At 45.7% G+C, this 22648-nt stretch overlaps 1 protein-coding gene across 2 annotated transcripts in view; it reads left to right on the top strand.

Annotated features, from left to right (window-relative positions):
• Positions 1 to 22648, top strand: part of IGDCC3 (immunoglobulin superfamily DCC subclass member 3) — a 203036-nt gene that overhangs the window by 42098 nt on the left and 138290 nt on the right. For both annotated transcript variants that reach the window (XM_073653419.1, XM_073653418.1), the window contains exon 2: positions 9678 to 9983. In XM_073653419.1, the coding sequence (XP_073509520.1) occupies positions 9678 to 9983 (306 nt within the window). The remainder of the gene's footprint in view (positions 1 to 9677; positions 9984 to 22648) is intronic.

Below are 22648 nucleotides of genomic sequence, written 5' to 3'. Positions count from 1 at the left end.
ACAATGTCCTCCTGCTCCTTCCTGAGGGTAGTCTTCAGACCCGTCCGGGTCCTCTTGGTCTTCCTCATACTGCATCTCCTCCTCAGTCAGCCGGTGTACGTGAAGGGCATACGGTCCTTTAGCACACTGATGCCGGGTGAAGGCGACCACATCACCCGGGTAGAGGTCACGTCCGCGGTGTCCCTCCGGCAGGTGGCTCTCGACATCCCTGCGGGTGACAAAGACGTCGCCGGGAGTTCGGTGATCCCGGATAAAGCCCCAGCCATTCTCTAGCTGGAACTTTATTATGGTCCCGGTGGTGCGGGGGCCGTGGGCCGTACGGGGGTTTCGTCGGGCCCGGCGTTTCTGCTCCGCGCTTTGGGCCTGCAGCTGTTCCTCGCGGATTCGCCTCTCTCGCCGTTCTCTCCCAAAGACCTCCAGCTGTTGACGGCAGCACTCCTCACGCCGGGCTGCGTCTGCCCGGGTCTCCTTGGTGAACCCCATGAGGTCCTCACCGGTCGGATCCCATGCAAATTGGGCGTCCTCCAACGGGAGTGGAACAATTTTGGCGGGCGCCGGAGCCGGGATCAGGGGCTCGCACAGGAGCCGTTCCCTCCGGAGTCGGGGGTTGACGTACTCCGGTGGCCACACGAAGGGCAGCCCTTCCGGGCAAGTATGCTGTGCGAATAGATCTGTTCCCAGGGGTGGCACTGTGGAAGCAGAGTGCGCGGTGGGGGCCGCGGCGCCCGGGGGTATTCGGCCTTGCGTCCAGGCCGGAGGCATCCTATTCGGGTCTAGGAATGGCACTTTCGGGGCAGAAGGCACTGTGGAGACCGCGGCGCCCGGAGGTGCTCGGCCTTGCGACCAGGCCGGTGGCACTTCCTGTTTCGCCGCGCTCAGGGTCAAGGGGCGTGGCGCGGAAGAGGGCGTGACCGCGGCTCCTGCCGCTTGAGGCCTAGTTGGGAGCAGTGGCAGTGCGGCAACGGGCGCGGTGAGTAGGACTTCGGGCTCTGCGACGGGGAGCTGGGGCAGGCTTACGGCTACTGGGCTCGGGGTAATGACGTCCCCATTACCTGCTTCCATCCTTGCAGCTCCCTCTGCGGCGTCGTCTGCGGCCTTCGTCCCTCCTGCACCATCCTCAGGGGCAGACATGCCCCACGTTGCGGGTGGTGTCCTCTGCTGGCGGGTTCCAGCCTGCTGGGCCATCTCCCTTCTCCATTCGGCCAGTGCTTCCTGCTGTACTCGGGCCATCTTCCGGGCCAAGGCCTCCAGCGCGGTCTGTGCACGCTCCCGATCTCTGGGGAGTTGTGCCATTATCTCCACCAGGCCTTCTGGGGTGGCGGCCTGCAACAGGCTCCGAACCACGGGGTCGGTGCTGCTCGACTCTTCCTCCATCCCCGGGTGCGATCTGTCCAGACTCCTCCAGGCCGCACCCATCTTCTCAGCTTTATTCCCTATCCGCCCCCATTGGGAGTGGTCCCGGGGCATCTTAGTGACAGTCAGTTTCGGGGGCAGACCCCCCACTCTGATGGACATCTCCATTATTGTAGTCTCGGCTGGTGGGGGCGGTCTCTTCCTTTGGCGCCACTCTGGGGCCATGCCCACGATGGGAGGTGGTCTCTTGCCACCCTTTGGCACGCCCATAATGGCGTCCGCTCTGCCAGGGCGGGAAACCGTCTCAGATGGCGGGAATCGTCTCCTGATGGCGGGAAACTCCGCGGATGGCGGGTAAAGGCTGCAAATGGCGGGCAAACGGCGGGAAACGACTCCGGACGGCGTCCAATGGCGGGAATCCTCCGGAATTGGCGGGAGACTTCTTTTTGAGGTACATGTTAACTTTCCTTCAGGCACGCAGTACCCGGTGGTTGCGGGCACGTAATCCTGCCGACTACGCCAAAGTTGACTCACCCCCTGGGCCATGTTGTGCTGCGTTGCGCATGCGGGGGATTCCCGGAGCCGGATCCGATGGGGGTAGTAGTCTTCTTGTGGCGGTGACCCGGTCCGCGCCCAGGGTGGTCAAACTAAGTGGCAGTGCTCGGCATTAAGATGTTATAGAGTTCGACTACGCCACCCGTTGATTGCGGCTATGAAGCCGCCACTGCAGGGCAGACCGCTGAGGCCGGTGGTACGGTGGTGCAGCGTGGATGGTATAACCCCCAACGGGAGGGGTATAGCCTCAGGGCAGCTGGTGAGGCAGGGAGGAATGATGGTGGTAGTGGTAGTGTGGCAAGGAATCGCTGAGACGTGCGGTTGCAGTTTTCACAGCTTTACTCACAGTTCTTTATCAGGTCACTTGTGCGCAGTAAGGACCACCCGAGCCGTGCTGCGCCCACCAGGTGAGGGACTCGGCTAACTCCCAGGCAATTCCGGAGCGTGGTCCAGGGCTCCCCTCTCTTCCTTTCTACTGGCCGTCCCCACCAGGGACCCACCTTTGTCCGGCTCCCTCGGGCCTTCTGGTGGCGAAACCTTTCCCGGCTCCCCTGACCCTATACGTGGTATGCCTTCCTGGTGGATATGGTGAGGGGTCGCGCCAAGGCTTGACCACGACCTCCGGTTCCTGGCTGAGGATAATTGGCCTCCACTAGTTTGGGATCCGGTACCCTGTTCTGCCAACCCTTCACCCGTTAACTCGTGGGATCTCAGGGTTCCCTCTCTTCTTGCGTCTCTGGGCCTTTCCTGGTGTTCCTGTTCCTCCTTCTTCTTCTTTCTCTCTCTCTCCCTGCCTCAGGCCTCCACTTCAGGCCTGGCTCTGGAGCTGGGCCCGGACTGAGCCACAGCTCCCTGTCAGCCCTCTCTGGCTGAGCTCCTCTCGTCTTCTCCTCCAGACTGCGCTGAACCGAACTCACCGCTGTCCTAAGATGGTGCCCACCTTATATACTCCCTTCTGACGCCCGAGCCCAGGTGACTAGCACCCAATGGGCTCCTACCTATGCCCAGAGTCCCTCCCCTCTCTGCTCCTACACTACTGGGATGTTCCTCCCCCCTCCCCACTCCAGCCAGGGACAGAAGCTGTCGTACCTGCACATCTATCTGGTGGGAGTACCGTTGATCTGTCCCCCGGAAATGGGGTGAGTGTAGTGTATGCAGCTAACTGAGCCCCGTTCCACACTCCATCCTTACCCGGGAGTGGAATACCGCACCTCTGGTTCGAGGTGCAATACCCCTGTAGCAGCCGAGTCCTCGGGGTGCTACATGTGCCTTTCCAAATCAAGCCCTATCAGTTTAATTAAACACAGCTGGACTCCAATGAAGGAGTAGAACCATCTCAAGGCGGATCACAAAGAAATGGACAGCATGTGACTTAAATATGAGTGTCTGAGCAAAGGGTCTGAATACTTATGACCATGTGATATTTCAGTTTTTGTTTTTTAATAAATGTGCAAAAATTTCTACATTTCTGTTTTTTTCAGTGAAGATGGGGTGCAGAGTGTACTTTAATGAGAAAAAAAATGAACTTTTTAGAATTTACCAAATAGCTGCAATGAAACAAAGAGTGAAAAATTTAAAGGGGTCTGAATACTTTCCGTACCCACTGTAAGACTTTAATAAAAGAGCACTAAACTGACTACTTTGTAATACATTTCTGAGTAACATTAAAGGGAATCTGTCAATAGGATCAACCCTCCTTTACATGGGCATGCAGGTCATAGGAAGCTGAATTACATGATACCTTCATATCTGCGACACGATATCTTATTCCAGAGAAATCAATGTTTTTTCTTATATGCAAATGAGCTGTTCCAGGCCGGACATAGATCTCCCTGAGAATCTGCCTCCAGAGATTATTATACATGAAGGGGGAGCTACCAGTGTGACGTGTGATGGCTGCTCTCTGCTCTCACCGCAGATCTGCATGTGATTATACCTGACACATCTGCAGGCTCCTCTCAGCTTCAGCTTCCATCTTACAGGCAGACAGAGTTGTAATACAGCAGAGCTGTGAGAGCTGCAGCAAATGTGTTTGTAGGGAGAAAAATTGCAGTTCTACTGTTCTGTGTTAGTTACGTGTCTCACACTGGTAACCAGGGCTGTGGAGTCGGTAAGTCAAACCTCCGACTCCAACTCCTCAATTTCCATGACACCAACTCCGACTCCCTCATACATGGCTCATGTTTAAGTGATAAATTTACTGTAGCACAGATTCATCTCAGCTAAAAGTCTAGACCAGTGTTTCCCAAACCCCATCCTCACGGCCCCCCACAGGTGATGTTTTCAGGATCTCCTTAGTATTGCACAGGTGAGAGAATTCCTGATGCCTTGATGATACTTCCATCACCTGTGTAATACTAAGGAGATCCTGAAAACATGACCTGTGGGGGGCTGTGAGGATGGGGTTTGGGAAACACTGGTCAGGAATAGGACAGACATTTATAGGACATGCCATAACTTTCCCAAATTCTTATGAAAAAATATTCCCCACAAACTGCATTGAACTACTGTACCCAATTTATTATATATTTTAGGAGTCGGTCCATTTTATACCAACTCCGACTGCACCAAAATAGGCTCCGACTCCATGACTCCGACTCCACAGCCCTGCTGGTAACTTCCCCTTTTATTTAAAATAAACCTTGGAGGCAGATTAGGAGATCAGTATCTGTCCCATAGTCCTGAACAGCTTATTTACAGCTTATTTACATATAAGAAAGACGTGGAATAAGACATCAGATCACAGATAACAAAGTATCACTTTATTCAGCTTCCTATGACCTACCTGCCCATATAGATGTCTTGGAAGGGTTGAGCCTACTGACAGATTCCCTTTAAGATACCTTAATGTAAAAACTGATGTAAAACTACTTGAAATGTTGCAAATTTTTTGTGCAACCCATAGCGGTGCTAAAACAATTTCCACTTTAGGCAGTTGTACATCAGTCTTGGTCAGCTTATCCCACATTTTGAAAATGAGCTGGTCTTAAACAGACGGACAATTATAATTTCTGCCAAAAAATTGGTGCAAATTATAACAGAAATGTATTCTAGCCTCTCTGACAAGAGTACATTTTTTGCTGTGATTCATGGCAGCTGAAATAGACGCCAATTCATTAAGAGATGCACACTTCTTATTGAATTTGGCACATCTTACTCCAGCGCTCTGTTCATCGAGATTGGCATGCAAAAAAAGCCTAAAAGTGATCATGAAGCTTGGTTTCGAGTAGGCAAAAGGAAGGAATGTTTGCTTATATGTCTTCCCTTTTATATATAGATCGCTATCCCTAAAGATGGCCATATATGTTAGGCTAATTTCAGCCAAGCCTGCCGATTTTGGCATAACTGCAAACTAATCAGATGTTTACCTGTGTTCATTCCTCAGATGTTGAGATAAAAACAGATTGCACATAATGAAATTTAACATACCAAATTCTTTGTTTGCATGGGAGAAAGGCAGCTGTTTGCTCCCACTTTCCAACCTTAAAGAGGTTATCCCATAAACACCATTGATCACCCATCCACTGGATACATAATAAATAAATGATCACTTTGAGTCTGACTTCTGTGATTGAAGCGCTGGTGCACATGTGACCACCATTCCTATAGAACTAATTAGGAGGATTTTCCGGTTTCTGACCCAGGAACGGCAGTGATAGATGTGATATGCATACTCCCAGGCAGAACCCGTCTAGTGGGTGTGACCTCGCTCCATCCAAGTGTATTGAGCGAGGCCGTGCCCACTGGAAGGCCATGCCCTCACTCTGTACACTTGTATGGAGTAAGCTGCACCCACTAGATGGCTTCTGCCTGACAGTATGCATATCACATACATCCCCACCATTCCCAGCTCAGAAACGGGTGAATCCTCTCAGCGCACAGTGCCTGCACTGGAGGGATTCATGAGTCTGCAGTCACACAGAGTGACTGCAGACTTTTCATTTTAGACCGGAAAACCCCTTTAAGTGTTTACAGTCACTTGTTACTATTTTTGTGGAATCTGTAAGAATAAAAAAGTATGTATGACTCTGAATAACATAGAAGGCACATAGATGTACAGCAAGCGTCAGGTGCCCTATTATGCATCAGTACAACACAGATCTGCACGATTTTTATATTACTAACTAGTAGTAGAATTACCCAACTTCGCGCTGGTCTATCTGATTTAACTATTTGTTGTTTGTGTATGGTTAAAAACTTCATTTGCTACTGCTATAAAGCCACCGTATGAATATGCTGAGATCGGTAGGTTTTAGAGAGATGAGATTCAGTGTAAAACCTTCCAAAGCTCCTGATTTACCTATGTGGCAAATTTGGGGCAGGTTGGTCTGGTTGTTTGGCTGTAAATTAATATTTGCTGTGATATTCTGTTCTTTTTAGTGAATATATCAATAATGGAAGGTCCTATAGAGCTAAAACCTGGTGCAAAGCCTTTCAAAGTGCCCCATTAATATCTATGTGGCAACTTTGGGGCAGATTTGTCCATCGTTTTGGCTGTAAACTAATATTTGCTGTGACATTCCGTTGGTAGGTCCTGAAACCTGTAGCAAAACCTTCCAAAGTGCATAATTTACCTATTTGGTAAATTTGGTGGAAATTTGGTCCAGTTTTTTGGTTGTTTATAAAGAACAGACAACAGAAGTTAATTTTTATGTATATAAATGATGACATAAGAAAGTCAAATAGTTGAAAGATGAATAAATATAGTATGAAATACATGAACAAATGACTATGGACCTATTACCTGAAGTAGATGTAACTGGCATAGAAACCTAATTAGGTGCTAATAGAAGTCAAGAACTAGCAGCTTGTATCCATGTAGTCTAATGCAGGGTTCCCCAACTCCAGTCCTCAAGGCCCACCAACAGGTCATGTTTTCAGGATTTCCTTAGTATTGCACAGGTGATGTAACTATTGCCTGTGCTGATGATGGAATTATCACCTGTGCAATACTAAGGAAATCCTGAAAACATGACCTGTTGGTGGGCCTTGAGGACTGGAGTTGGGGAACCCTGGTCTAATGGACTCAATAATAAGATCACTTTATAGCAGGACTTTCTGCATGTAGAGTCTGAGGAGCATTTCGTAGTGTGGGTGGCACTAGATACATCTGGTGTTTTTAGATAAGACAGGCTGCAACTGAGGAAAATGAGAAATGTGTTATATAGAAATCAACACTTACTTTCATGATGTGAAAGGGGTGCTGAAAACATGCCCCAATATTGGTCATGGTTATGCAATTCTTAATAACTAGTCCATGTATTTTACACGGGAACTACAGCCAATTACAGTAATCCCAATCCTGAACCAAAAGAATTCCGCTCCCCCTTTTCTTATATACCAGATCCCAATACATAGTCTGATCGCTGACAGCAGAACAGAAAATAACCAGAACTCTCACACATCAATAAAATCCAATTTAAAACAATATGCTTACACATATCAGGCTGAAGAGCCTTATTCATGGTGTTAGCCCAAAATGTAGAAGCATATGGAGGCAATTTTTTTAAAATGTTTCTAAGCGAAGACAGATTTCCCAAGCCTTCGAAACTAATGGTCATAGTATAAATCCAGCTATACTAATTCGACCTTAAATGCGTTTTCTGCCTATGGACAATTCCTACTCGCTTGCAAAGTCCAATGCGCCAAAACGGGAGGAGATTTGGCACCAAGAGATGACAGGATGTGCGTCACGGGAGATGCTGAGGCCGGGGTGCCGGGTTATGACAGGAAGCGTGAACGAGTGGCTTGTGGAGTACCTGGAAGCCCTGGTGGAGCCAGACGAGCCCCGGAATCCAGACTACGCCGGTCAAACCCCGAAAACCAGACCCATGCCAGTCAAGACCTGGAGCCGAGACTACGGCAGTCAAGAGCATAGGCGCAGCCCTTATCCCACCGGGTACGAGAGACATCCGCCATCGGTCAAGCACCGAAGATCCATGAGGAAACTACGCTCAGTGGTGGACACCTGCGGTGGTGAACAGGAGGAACAAGTGAGCCAGGCCATTGCTTCCAGCACTGACGTACTGTTTAAGGGCTGGCCTGGGCTAGTACAACAGACAGGGCGGAGGAGCGAAGGAGGCCCAGCGAGCCTTGTTAGACTTTGTCAGGAAGACTTGCTGCCTAGCAGGAAGAACCATAGACCCCCCGCTAGGGTCTGTGCTAGAGGAAGAAACAGTACAATGACTCTCATATTATCGGGGCCACCGTCCCTGCTAGAAAGCTATGAGAATATATAAGAAGAGACTGTTATAATAGTTAGAGTGAACCTGAGGATTCATTATATGTCTAATATTGTATATTTCATGCTGTAATTACCCTGTTCTGAATTATTTACTGTTGCTATAGTTACTGCAATTTCTTAGTAAAGTACTCCTTTGTAGTCCAAGTTAAAGAATATATTAAAAGGAATCTGTCAGCAAGTTTTTGCTATGTAATCTGATGGTAGAATGATGATGTAGAGGCTGAGATACAGATTTCAGGGATGTGTTCTCTTATTAGGCTGTGTTCTGTTGTTTCCATACAATGATGGTTTTATTCCCTTTAAAGGAAACACATATTTTAGCAGAAAATAATTCTGCAAACATAATTTGCATATAATATGTGTCAGATACAGTACAGACCAAAAGTTTGGACACACTTTCTCATTTAAAGATTTTTCTGTATTTTCTTGACTATGAAAATTGTACATTCGCACTGAAGGCATCAAAACTATGAATTAACACATGTGGAATTATATACTTAACAAAAAAGTGTGAAACAACTGAAAATATGTCTTATATTCTAGGTTCTTCAAAGTAGCCACCTATGTACAATTTTCAAAGTCATGAAAATACAGAAAAATCTTTAAATGAGAAGGTGTGTCCAAACTTTTGGTCTGTACTGTATATTGTACCTACACTTTCAAAATAGGATTTCATTACCAGACAATTAATTTTCGTTATACTGAGATATTCCAAACCAGCTGGGTTACGGTAGTTATAACATGTAATTGTAATGCACTGTATTGTAATAGTGCACAAGGCCTATTGTAAAGTATTAGCAATTAGTGATGAGCGAGCGTGCTCGTTTAACCCTTTAACCGAGCATGGGTGCTTACCGAGTATCTTCGGCGTGCTCTTATATTATGTTTGAGTCTCTGCGTCTGCATGATTTACGGCTGTTAGACAGCCTCAACACATGCAGGGATTGCTTGTTTGTTAGGGAATCCTCACATGTGTTGAGGCTGTCTAACAGCCATAAATCATCCAGACGCAGGGACTCAAACATAATATACGAGCACACAGTAGATACTCGGTAAGCACCCAAGTTAAAGGGTTAAACGAGCACGCTCGCTCATCACTATTAGCAATTTTTTTTTTTCTTATATAGAAGCAATATATTCCAAAGCTCATTACAAGTTCATGAGTCTGAGTAACATTTAGATGTCATTTATTATCATTTATAGAAAAAATCTCTACTACCTGTAAGTACCATAACTCACATTCTGCATGTTCTTCATGTTTACAAGGGTGAATATGGAAACTAATAAACCAGATCTAGTTTTGATTCTGGAAACAAACCTGCTGTGGGTATTTTAGTAGATTTTAAATGCTCTTAGTTTTTTTCCTAGTAGATGTATCAAATTTCAACCGAACTTCGAACTTTTAAAAATCTCTCTATTTATGTACATCCAAAAAAACCCTCACTCAAGTACATCACATGTGAAAGTAATGTAAAGATGGAATATGTCAATCATCTTGGTTAATAACTGTTCTGTTCTCTCACAGGTCAAGGATACTCAGTGGAGTTGGCATTTCCAGCAGAGCCCAGCGATGAGGTAGCAGTACCAGGACAGCCTCTTACTCTGCTGTGCTCTGCAGATGGTGTCCAGCCCATTACTATTATATGGAGGAAGAATGGCGCTCCCCTGTGGAATGAGGCAGATATGTTTCCACTTCCCAATGGTTCTCTCTATATTCCTTTCTTCCATGTCAATAAGGAGGATGGGTCATCTGACCAGGGCGAATATGACTGCGTGGCGCAAAATCGTTTTGGGACCGTGGTGAGTCGCAAGGCGAGAGTGCAGGCAGCAGGTAAGCAATTGTAATAGTGCAATACCCTCATAAATCTTATCAAATGTATGTAAAATAATATACACCAACAATTTGCTACTGAACATTTATAATTAAGCTCATCATGTTTTGCACTATTTTAGAGAACTGCAATTTTTAATGACTGGTTACGACACCCCATGCACTGCTATGGTGCCTTAATGAACCCTTAAAGGGGTTGTCTGTTGAAAACAAGTTATCAACTATCCACAGTATATGTGATAATTTATTGATCTAGGGGGGTTTTGAAGCCTGGGACCTGCACTGATCAGCAGAATGGAGAACTTTCATCCCCATTAGAATGGAGCTGTAGTGCAAACGCTCGACCGCCGCTCCCTTCATTCCCCATAGGGCTGATGAACGCTGCGCTCAGCTTTTTCTGGAAACCCCACAGAGAATGCTTAGGAATCTGACCTGATGCTCCATTTTGTATCAGAGATAAAAGTGACCTGTTGGGTATAAAAATTCTCCATTCTCCAGAGGTCGGATCCCCACACCATCAGTAATTGATGATAACTTCTTTTCGCCGGACGATGAAAAGGTTCAGGGTACATTTTTATTTTAACAAAATACAAAGATTTCAACTGGAAAGAGTAAAAATGGGAAACACTGATATGTGCAAGTGCAAGCCAGAATAAGTAATCAGGAGTAAGAAATAGTATTATGTTGTACATAACAAAGCTCCAATTTTCAAAGAGTAACTAAACTTTACTTTTTAATTAATCATTTTGATTTTGTCCAGCATGGACAAGTTTGACACTTTGCAACTCACTTTATTAATGGATTTGTCTTTATTCCTGTTAAAAAATACATGTAAGCGACTTCCAAACCCCGGCTTTTCCCCAGTCTATTTTCCTGCCTTTAGAGGATCAGAATATCAGAACGTTCTCATTTGGAGTACCGATGATGGCAGTGATTGGTCAGCTCATGTCTCCTCCTTTGAGTATTGTGGTGAGGCTGCAGTCAGACAGCCGTATGTTCTTTAACACAAGAGAATTGGCTCGATTATGCTAATGTCACTCGGCTCAAACTCTGTCAGTTGATTATGAGCCGGGTGTCATCATAGTGTGTTGCAAGAGAATCATAAAATGGCATGCGAGAAAATCGGAGCGCAGGTGTGGAGAAGATGGAGAACTTAATTTCTCCATCTTCTCCATTCTGTGAGTCCTTGGATGTTGGACTGCACTCGGATAAAATCCAAGTGCAGTCCGATGTTTCACATGCACCCGAATCGGCATGAGAAATAAATTGCAGATCTGCACTGCTCTATAGTATAACATTGGGCCGAGTGCTATCCGTTAAATCATTGCATAGCACTCGTTATACGTTCAATGTGAGCGAGCCCTTATCAGAACAATCTCCTGCAGAAGCCTATCCCCACAGTGAGGCACAGGTGCTGGGCTGATCCTTTCACTCAAATCATCAGTACTCCAATGATGCCCCTTCAGTGCCCCCTCCAAAAGTAATAACGACACCTTCGTGCCACCCGATAAAAAAACTCACCTTATCTGAGCCACAGAATCCTCTTTTTCCCTGTACATAGAGCGGCTGATACAGGTGACGTAAAGCAATAATGACACTAAAGCACTAGGGTCAGATAAAACATTTGTTTAGAAAGATGCAGCACAATCAAGTCTGGGTATGTCTGTGCTTTTCCCTTCTCCTCCAACATTTTCCGCCATAGACTTCAACTGACAGCTGTAATCTGACGCCTCAGTGAGCTGACAGTCAAGTCTTGTTTTGACCAAGACAAATTTTTGCATTTTTTTCAGCATTAATAATAAGATCAGGAGGCAGAGGAGGGCATGGAAGATTCGGCTCATAAGTGGAAAAAGAAGCATTTTTTTCCGACAATATAACATACAAAGTTTCCTGTTTTTTGCTTGTACTATCTACTTGAAAGGTTTGTTGAAAAGACACAGAGCATTTAAGTAGACTACATTTCTATTATTTTATACAAAGAAAAGTGGAGACATTACGAGACCTATAAAATGCATTAGTTATTATTATTCATAATCCACTGTTACTTTCCACTATGCTAATAGAGGAAGGCTGATATGATAGCGAAAGGAGGTCAAGATGACACAAATAATGTGCCGAGGGGAAAAGAAATGTCAAGGGCAGAAATCTGTTATTTACAGTTTATTAGTAAGAAAATCCTCCGAGCCTCCCTTGCAATTAGTACAATGTGGATATGGAAAGATCTTTGTTGTGTAAAAAGCTTTAAGTAAGATGTGAAGAAATAAGAGGAAAACGAGTTTCCTTAAAGGGGGTGTTCACCTCTGGGAACAATTTTTTTATTTTACCTACAGTAAATACATGTGTCTTGGACCAGAAATCATTTTTGTAATTCAGTTTTATTAAAATTCCAAGGAAAAAATATAGACTGAAAAAATGGAGAATATTTAGACATTTATTTTTTTTACATCTTCTCCACATCCGAGAAAATCGGATCACACTATGATCAGAGTATGATTAGCACAATCGACCCGATTCTCTCTAATGAGAGAAAATACAGCCGTGTGACCCCAGCCTCAGGGCCAGTACAGACCACCTTATTTTTGGTAAAACATCGGATCGCACTTGGACCAATGTTAGTCTATGGAGCCGTGCACATGTCCGTTTTTTTCCTCGGACCGAGTCTGTCGGAGGAAAAAATTGCAGCATGCACGATTTGCATCCGTAAATCGAATCACACTAATGCTAGGATCGAGCGATCAAATTTTTTCTCATCTGAGAGAATCGGGCCAATTATGCCAATCACATTCTGATCACACTCTGATCAGAGTATGATCTGATTTTCTCGCATGTGGAGAAGAAGAATTTTTTTTAATGGACAATTGACTTGCATGGTCGAGTGCATTCCTATTTGCAGATGTAAATCGTGACTACTGTGATTTTTTCACAGCCAGACTCTGTCGGAGGGAAAAAAATAAATCGGACATGTGCACAACCCAACAGAATAACATTGGTCCAAGTGCAATCCGATTTGTCAGATTGCACTAGGACCGAAAATACAGATTAAAGAAACTCTCACATTGGACTGTCAGAATGATCTCACTGATAGATACTCAGTTAACCGTTTCTGCAGCCAGCAATAGATAGTACAACATAGAGACTATAGAAGGCAAACCATGCAAAATTTTTGATGAAACTCTGTTACAAAAATTAGATTTAGCCAAACATACGTGTATGCAAGTAAAGAAAAAAAAGTCCCCAATGGCGGACAATCCCTTTTAAGTAACATGTTAATATCAAATATGTTCCCATTAGCTGAAGAACTGTTCCCTAATATGAGCTTAATAAGGGCAAAATTTCACATTTTTCACTATTATACTGAAAAACGAACTGAAGATGAGCATCAGGACAGCCTGCAGCTTCTTCACAGACTGTAGGTTAATGCACTGTACAGTATGCTACTCACCTGCTGGAAGTTTGTAAGTTTGTTAGAAAGCATCTACTACTCTTTGAGAAAAATATTGTTTTTTGACATTGCTTTTGATCGTCCCTCAACTAATTACAGATTGTATCCCCTTGTGTATAGTTTCTTGGCAAAAACACTTCTCTCAACTTATGCCGTAGCCAATTTTTTAATTTTGCGATTTAGTTTTTTCATCCCCTTCATCTAAGGCCCCTTAACACATCTGCTTAAAAAACGTATGCGTGAGACGGTCCGTTTTTACTATCCGTGTGGTTTTCTGTTGTCCGTCTGTGTGTACGTGTATACCACCCTTGTGTCATCCGTGTGTACAATCCATGTGAATTCTGTGTGTCGTCCATGTGACACGTACCGGAATAGATTGCAGAATAGAAATAACAGATTTTTAGGTGTTAAAGATGTGCATTCTTTTTTTGCAGAGTTATGGCAACTTGCAACAAAAAAATGGCAATTATAGCTGTTCAATTGTTTTTTATGCCATGGACCATACAAGTTAATCATTTTATATTTTGGCAGATTGGACTTTTATGGATGTGGAAATACTAAAAAAAATATTTATATATTTTTTTAAATTCCATTGTTATTAAAAGGGAATGATTCAAACTTTTTGATTTTTTAAAAAAAAATGCTTAAATATTAAAAAAGTTAACTTTTTAAGTTTTTTAGGGGAATTGAATCTATGATTATCTGGACAGTTGTTTTATATACTATAGTTGTATATAGAGAGAATCACAGTATGCAGTATATAGAATATACAGAGAAAATCAAAGCGCATACAGAAAATTATAGTGTCATGTAAAGCCCAGCCTATATTATACTGATATGGCAGGCTTGAGGGCCTTCAGCACATCTTGGATGTCATGGCCACTTATTCGCACCACACAATTGTGTTGCAGAGGGGCCAATTCAAGTATGATTCAGGCTCAGCTCCTGAGCCTTTTTTATACTCCCACAACCTACATGTGCTGTACATGTACAGTGGATGTCTGCAGTGGGATAAAATGTACATTTTTTCACTCCTCTTTTAATTAAAATGAAAGAGAAATGCAACACAATACCTGTGACACAATAAAAATCAAACCTTAAATTTAGAGATATTTGTAAGTTAACAATTCAGTTCCATGAGCAGTGGGAGAAGACACAAGATAGTCCTTTGACGTTCTCTGCGGCTTTGTATTTGGAGAAGATTCAAGTGATGAAGGCATCCTTCCATTCATTTTCATTAAGGGTAATGCTCAGCCAGATAAACATGTTTTCTTAATTTTTTTTAAAGAAATAAAACTTGGATGTGTTGTGGTGAGAGGGAGGCTTCATTCTGTATTGTCGTGGGTAGTTCAATATAAGAAAAATTCAGTAACGTCTCAGATCTGTGAAGATATAAGATTTTATGTATAATAGACTATATGTCTTCCCGCTGTATATTGTTACTGCAAGCAAGCAGTCGCATTTTGAAACGACAGCAGCCATACTCCCAAGATTATGTTGTGCATAATGTTATGTCAAGAGTAGTGTTGAGCATTCCGATACTGAAATATCGGGTATCGGCCGATATTCACTGTATCGGAATTCCGATACTTAATTCCGATACTTTTATAATATCGAATACCGGAATCGGAAGTTCCCATAATGCCTGCGCTCTGCAGTGTCTCTGAAGGATGACAAGCTGGATGGCAGCGCTCAGCTGCGATCCAGCTTGTCATCAGAATGCCATCCCAGCGTGGGAGAATTCTCCTGATTGTTTAAAAGCCGGCGAGCGGTAAAAAGCCGCCGGCTTTTAAACAATCACGCAGCCCCATACTGCTTCCCCGCAGCCTCCCACCCCGATCCTCCGCTCCCCTCGCCACCTCCAATCCCGATCGTAAATTAGGACCGGGCGGGGAGCGCAGCACCAAGGAGCGAAGGACCCGGGCGGGGAAGCCGGCAGTGAAAAGACTTCACCGCCGGCTTTCCCGTTCTGTGCTGCGCTTTCCCGCCGGTTATTTCAAATGAACAGCTGAGGTATCAGGTGATGCCGATCAGCTGTTCATTTGAAGTAGCCGCGGTGCCCTCAGAGGGTTCATGTGAGTTCATGCTTGACTGCATGAACTCACATCAACTTTCCCACGGCCGCACAGGTCAGCCTCACCTCCCGGACCCGTCATGATTAGTGTGTGTGGGGTGTGTGTGTGTGCGGGGTGTGTGTGCGGGTGTGTGTGCGGGTGTGTGTGCGGGGTGTGTGTGTGCGGGTGTGTGTGCGGGTGTGTGTGCGGGGTGTGTGTGTGCGGGTGTGTGTGTGCGGGTGTGTGTGCGGGGTGTGTGTGTGTGCGGGTGTGTGTGCGGGGTGTGTGTGTGCGGGTGTGTGTGCGGGTGTGTGTGCGGGGTGTGTGTGTGCGGGGTGTGTGTGTGTGCGGGTGTGTGTGCGGGGTGTGTGTGTGCGGGTGTGTGTGCGGGTGTGTGTGCGGGCAGACATAGGCCGATGTGACACTACTACTCCCATCGGCCTATGTCTGTCCCCCGTCCACTCCTGCCAGCAGGATCAGCTCGATGGGAGCAGTAGTTCCCATCAGCCTGATCCTGCTATTTAAATTGCCCTACTGTGTCCCCAATAAATGTTAAATACATGTCATTGGTGGCCAGTGGTTACCTAAAAGAAATTAGTTCATACATTACCTGTCCCCGCCGATCGCCACCTAAAATAAAGTAAAAAATAAAAAACTACACCTATACTCACCTAGACACCTAATTCCCCGAAGCCATCGATCTCCTGTAATAAAATATAAAATAATAAACCACAACCTTATCCTTACCCCTCCGTAGTAGTCCACGAGTGTCCCACGAAGATCTCCAGTTCAGAGCAGCCACATAGAATGTGACCGCTCTGAACCGCTGCCGCCGCTAGAATGACGGGGCCGTAAGGGTTCACCGGAGTTCAGGCAGCGCTGCTCCGGTTAGCTCCTTTACGGCACTGCTGTATCGTGAGAAATTCCCACGGTACAGCACTGCCGTAAAGGAGGTCTCCGGAGCTGCGCTGCCTGAATGCACTCCGGTGACCTCAGTCAGTGGCTCCCGCTGCCGGGAGCGGACGTGTTCCCGGCAGCGTGAGCTTACAGCAGCCATGCACAGCTGTCACCATCTCCAGATGTGACAGCTGTGCATGGGAGATCAGCGCAGGAACGTGGACAGGTAACTATTTTTTTTTTAGTAAACTAAGAATTAAATAAAATGGTGTTTTATTTCAAATAAATTATTTTTTTCTGGGTGTAGTGTGTTTTTTCTTTTTAACACTTTGTAGGTTAGTAATGGGGGTGTCATATAGACGGCCATCATTACTAACCTGGGCTTCATGGCAGCTGGCGCTGACATGAACCCCACCACTATTACCCCCTGCCACCGCACCAGGGCAGCGTGGAAGAGCGAGGCTAAGTGCCAGAATTGGCGCATCCTATGGATGCGCCATTTCTGGGGCGGCTGACGGCTGGTGTTTCTAGCCTGGGAGGGGGCCAATATTCATGGCACCCTTCCTGAGCTATTAATATCAGCCCCCAGCTGTCTGCCTAGCCTTTGCTAGCTATTAAAATAGAGGGGACCCCACGTCATTTTTTTTTGGGGGGTCCCCCATTTTAATAGCTAGTAAAGGCTAGGTATTCAGCTGGGGGCTGATATTAGTAGCCTGGGAAGCTCCGTGGGTTTTACCCCCTTCCCAGGCTTCAAACATCTGCCCCAGCCGTCTGCTTAACCTCCGCTAGAGACTAAAATTATGGGGGATCCCACGCCATTTTTTTTTAAAATAAATCCTTTATTTTAACACTAAATGACATTTGAGGACTTAATAAAGATGCAGTCCCTAAATTATTATTTATTTTTTAATAAATTTTTCCCAAAACTTTTGACGTGGGCTTCGCCATATTTTTGTATGCCAGCCAGGTACAGCATCCAGCTTCTATGAACGCGCCATTTTCCGGGGCGGCCGCGGACTGCAATTTTCAGCGGGGGGGGGGAGGGCAAAAAGCTTGGGCCTCCCTGCGCTGCAGATTCCATCCCCCAGCTGCCTAGTTGTACCTGGCTGGACACAAAAATAGGGAGAAGCTCCACGTTTTTTTTTTTTTAATTATTTCATGAAATTCATGGAATAATTAAGAAAAAAAGGGCTTCCCTATATTGTTGTGTCCGGCTAGGTACAAATAGGCAGCTGGTGGTTGGGGGCAGCCCGTTCCTGCCTGCTGTACCTGGCTGGACACAAATATAGTGTGAAGCCCCACGTCAATTTTTTTTTAATTATTTCAGGAAATTCATGAAATAATTAAAAAAAAATTATGTGGGGCTTCGCCCTATAATTGTGTCCAGCCAGGTACAGCAGGCAGGAACGGGCTGCCCCCAACCACCAGCTGCCTATTTGTACCTAGCCGGACACAACAATATAGGGAAGCCCTTTTTTTCTTAATTATTCCATGAATTTCATGAAATAATTAAAAAAAAAATGTGTGGCGCTTCGCCCTATTTTTGTGTCCAGCCAGGTACAACTAGGCAGCTGGGGGCTGGAATCTGCAGCACAGGGAGACCCAAGCTTTCTGGGTCCCACCCGCTGCAAATTGCAGTCCGCAGCCGCCCCGGAAAATGGCGCGTTCATAGAAGCGCCATCTTCTGGCGCTGTACCCAACTCATCCAGGGCCCTGGTGCGGTGGCTCACTGGGTAATAAAGGGGTTAAGGCCAGCTTGGCATTATCAGCTGGCCCTAAGCCCGAAATTCATGGGGTCACGCCAATATTAGACATGACCGCCATGAATTTCTAGTAAAGTATTTAAAAAAAACACAAACACCCAGAAAAAAGTCCTTTAATTGAAATAAAGACACAATTCTTTATTGTTCTAAATTAAACCATACTTACCGCCACACCCATTCCAGCTGAAGCCAACGATCTCCTGCAATAAAAGTAAAATAATAAAGCAACCTCATCCTTACCTTTCCATGGTTCCCAGGACAGCTTCAGCTCTGCTACATCGAGATGACAGGCTGGACCGCAGCAGAACGCTGCCATCCAGCCTGTCATCCCGCGGACACTGAGAAGCGCAGGCATGCTTGCGCTCCTCAGTGTCTTTCTGTGACGTCATCCAGATGAGCCGAGGTCATGTCCAATGAACTCAGCTCACCTCATGCACGTCACTGACAGCGTGGGAAAATTCTCCTGCACTCAGCGCTTCAGCGTGAGAATTCTCCCACGCTGTCAGTGACGTGCATGAGGTGCGCCGAGTTCATGGGACATGACCTCACCTCATGCACGTCACTGACAGCGTGGGAAAATTCTCACGCTGAAGCGCTGAGTGCAGGAGAATTCTCCCACGCTGTCAGTGACGTACATGAGGTGAGCCGAGTTCATTGTCGGCTCATCTGGATGCCGTCACAGCCAGACACTGAGGAGTGGAAGTATGCCTGCGCTTCTCAGTGTCTGCGGGATGACAGGCTGGATGGCAGCGTTCTGCTGCGGTCCAGCCTGTCATCTCGATGTAGCAGAGCTGGAGCCGTCGTGGGAGCCATGGAAAGGTAAGGATGAGGTTGCTTTATTATTTTTCTTTTATTGCAGGAGATCGTTGGCTTCAGCTGGAATGGGCGTGATGGTAAGTATGGTTTAATTTAGAACAATAAAGAATTGTGTGTTTATTTCAATTAAAGGACTTTTTTCTGGGTGTTTGTGTTTTTTTTAAATACTTTACTAGAAATTCATGGTGGTCATGTCTAATATTGGCGTGACCCCATGAATTTCGGGCTTAGGGCCAGCTGATAATGCCAAGCTGGCCTTAACCCCTTTATTACCCAGTGAGCCACCGCATCAGGGCCCTGGATGAGTTGGGTACAGCGCCAGAAGATGGCGCTTCTATGAACGCGCCATTTTCCGGGGCGGCTGCGGACTGCAATTTGCAGCGGGTGGGGCCCAGAAAGCTTGGGCCTCCCTGCGCTGCAGATTCCAGCCCCCAGCTGCCTAGTTGTACCTGGCTGGACACAAAAATAGGGCGAAGCTCCACGTTTTTTTTTTTTTAAATTCATGAAATTCATGGAATAATTCAGAAAAAAAGGGCTTCCCTATATTGTTGTGTCCGGCTAGGTACAAATAGGCTGCTGGTGGTTGGGGGCAGCCCGTTCCTGCCTGCTGTACCTGACTGGACACAAATATAGGGCGAAGCCCCACATCAATTTTTTTAAATTATTTCATGAATTTCCTGAAATGATTTAAAAAAAATTGACGTGGGGCTTCGCACTATATTTGTGTCCAGCCAGGTACAGCAGGCAGGAACGGGCTGCCCCCAACCACCAGCTGCCTATTTGTACCTGGTTGGACACAACAATATAGGGAAGCCCTTTTTTTCTTAATTATTTCATGAATTTCATGAAATAATTAAAAAAAAAAAATACGTGAAGCTTCTCCCTATTTTTGTGTCCAGCCAGGTACAACTAGGCAGCTGGGGGATGGAATCTGCAGCGCAGGGAGGCCCAAGCTTTCTGCCCCCCCCCCTCCCCCCGCTGAAAATTGCAGTGCGCAGCCACCCCGGAAAATGGCGCGTTCATAGAAGCTGGATGCTGTACCTGGCTGGCATACAAAAATATGGCGAAGCCCACGTCAAAAGTTTTGGGAAAAATTAATTAAAAAATAAATAATAATTTAGGGACTGCATCTTTATTAACTCCTCAAATGTCATTTAGTGTTAAAATAAAGGACTTATTTTAAAAAAAATTGACGTGGGGCTTCGCCCTATATTTGTGTCCAGCCAGGTACAGCAGGCAGGAACAGGCTGCCCCCAACCACCAGCTGCCTATTTGTACCTGGCCGGACACAACAATATAGGGAAGCCCTTTTTTAAAAAAATTATTTCATGAAATAATTAAAAAAAAATTGACGTGGGGCTTCGCACTATATTTGTGTCCAGCCAGGTACAGCAGGCAGGAATGGGCTGCCCCCAACCACCAGCTGCCTATTTGTACCTGGTTGGACACAACAATATAGGGAAGCCCTTTTTTTCTTAATTATTCCATGAATTTCATGAAATAATTTTAAAAAAAAATGCGTGGGGCTTCGCCCTATTTTTGTGCCCAGCCAGATACAACTAGGCAGCTGGGGGCTGGAATCCGCAGCGCAGGGAGACCCAAGCTTTCTGGGCCACCCCCGCTGCAAATTGCAGTCCGCAGCCGCCCCAGAAAATGGCGCGTTCATAGAAGCGCCATCTTCTGGCGCTGTACCCAACTCATCCAGGGCCCTGGTGCGGTGGCTCACTGGGTAATAAAGGGGTTAAGGCCAGCTTGGCATTATCAGCTGGCCCTAAGCCCAAAATTCATGGGGTTACGCCAATATTAGACATGACCACCATGAATTTCTAGTAAAGTATTTAAAAAAACACAACACCCAGAAAAAAGTCCTTTAATTGAAATAAACACACAATTCTTTATTGTTCTAAATTAAACCATACTTACCACCACGCCCATTCCAGCTGAAGCCAACGATCTCCTGCAATAAAAGTAAAATAATAAAGCAACCTCATCCTTACCTTTCCATGGCTCCCACGACAGCTTCAGCTCTGCTACATCGAGATGACAGGCTGGACCGCAGCAGAACGCTGCCATCCATCCTGTCATCCCGCAGACACTGAGAAGCGCAGGCATACTTCCACTCCTCAGTGTCTGGCTGTGACGGCATCCAGATGAGCCGAGGTCATGTCCAATGAACTCCGCTCACTTCATGTACGTCACTGACAGCGTGGGAAAATTCTCCTGCACTCAGCACTTCAGCGTGAGAATTTTCCCACGCTGTCAGTGACGTGCATGAGGTGAGCTGAGTTCATTGGACATGACCTCACCTCATGTATGTCACTGACAGCGTGGGAGAATTCTCACGCTGAAGCGCTGAGTGCAGGAGAATTTTCCCACGCTGTCAGTGACGTGCATGAGGTGAGCTGAGTTCATTGGACATGAACTCGGCTCATCTGGATGACGTCACAGAGAGACACTGAGGAGCGCAAGCATGCCTGCGCTTCTCAGTGTCTGCGGGATGACAGGCTGGATGGCAGCTTTCTGCTGCGGTCCAGCCTGTCATCTCGATGTAGCAGAGCTGAAGCTGTCCTGGGAACCATCGAAAGGTAAGGATGAGGTTGCTTTATTATTTTTCTTTTATTGCAGGAGATCGTTGGCTTCAGCTGGAATGGGCGTGATGGTAAGTATGGTTTAATTTAGAACAATAAAGAATTGTGTCTTTATTTCAATTAAAGGACTTTACTCTGGGTGTTTGTGTTTTCTTTTAACTTTGACTATGGGGTTAGTAATGGGGGTGTCTTATAGACGCCTCTCCATTACTAACCTGGGCTTGATGTCAGCTGGCATTATAAGCTGACATCAACCCCAACCCTATTACCCCCTGCCACCGCACCAGGGCAGCGTGGAAGAGCGAGGCTAAGTGCCAGAATTGGCGCATCCTATGGATGCGCCATTTCTGGGGCGGCTGACGGCTGGTGTTTCTAGCCTGGGAGGGGGCCAATATTCATGGCACCCTTCCTGGGCTATTAATATCAGCCCCCAGCTGTCTGCCTAGCCTGTGCTAGCTATTAAATTAGGGGGGACCCCACGTCATTTTTTTGGGGGGGTCCCCCATTTTAATAGCTAGTAAAGGCTAGGTATTCAGCTGGGGGCTGATATTAGTAGCCTGGGAAGCTCCGTGGGTATTACCCCCTTCCCAGGCTTCAAACATTTGCCCCAGCTGTCTGCTTAACCTCCGCTAGAGCCTAAAATTAAGGGGAACCCCACGCCAATTTTTTTTTAAATAAATCCTTTATTTTAACACTAAATGACAAGTACAGTAATCAACACTGTCACTGTACTTCATATATATGTGACTGACATGTTTCTATCTATCTAATCTATGTGTGATTCTCTATTCCTTCTATTCTAAATTGTCGGGTACAGATGCTGAATTGCCGGCCGGCTTTCTTAAAGAGACGGTGCATGAAAACACTATTATTTTTTTAAATAAATCCTTTACACTAAATGACAAGTTCTGTAAGCAACACTGTCACTGTACTTCTTATATATGTGACTGACATGTTTCTATCTATCTAATCTATGTGTGAAGCTCTATTCTGTCTGTTATAAATTGTCGGGTACAGATGCTGAATTGCCGGCCGGCTTTTTTAAAGAGACGGTGCACGAAAACACTAATATTTTTTTTAATAAATCCTTTACACTAAATGACAA

Source organism: Phyllobates terribilis, unplaced genomic scaffold (assembly GCF_046119375.1).
Source record: "Phyllobates terribilis strain yellow unplaced genomic scaffold, ASM4611937v1 Scaffold_11__3_contigs__length_659146591, whole genome shotgun sequence".
NCBI lineage: Eukaryota > Metazoa > Chordata > Amphibia > Anura > Dendrobatidae > Phyllobates > Phyllobates terribilis.
The sequence above is the reverse complement of the archived record's forward strand: the minus strand, read 5'-3'. Positions and strand labels throughout refer to the sequence as shown.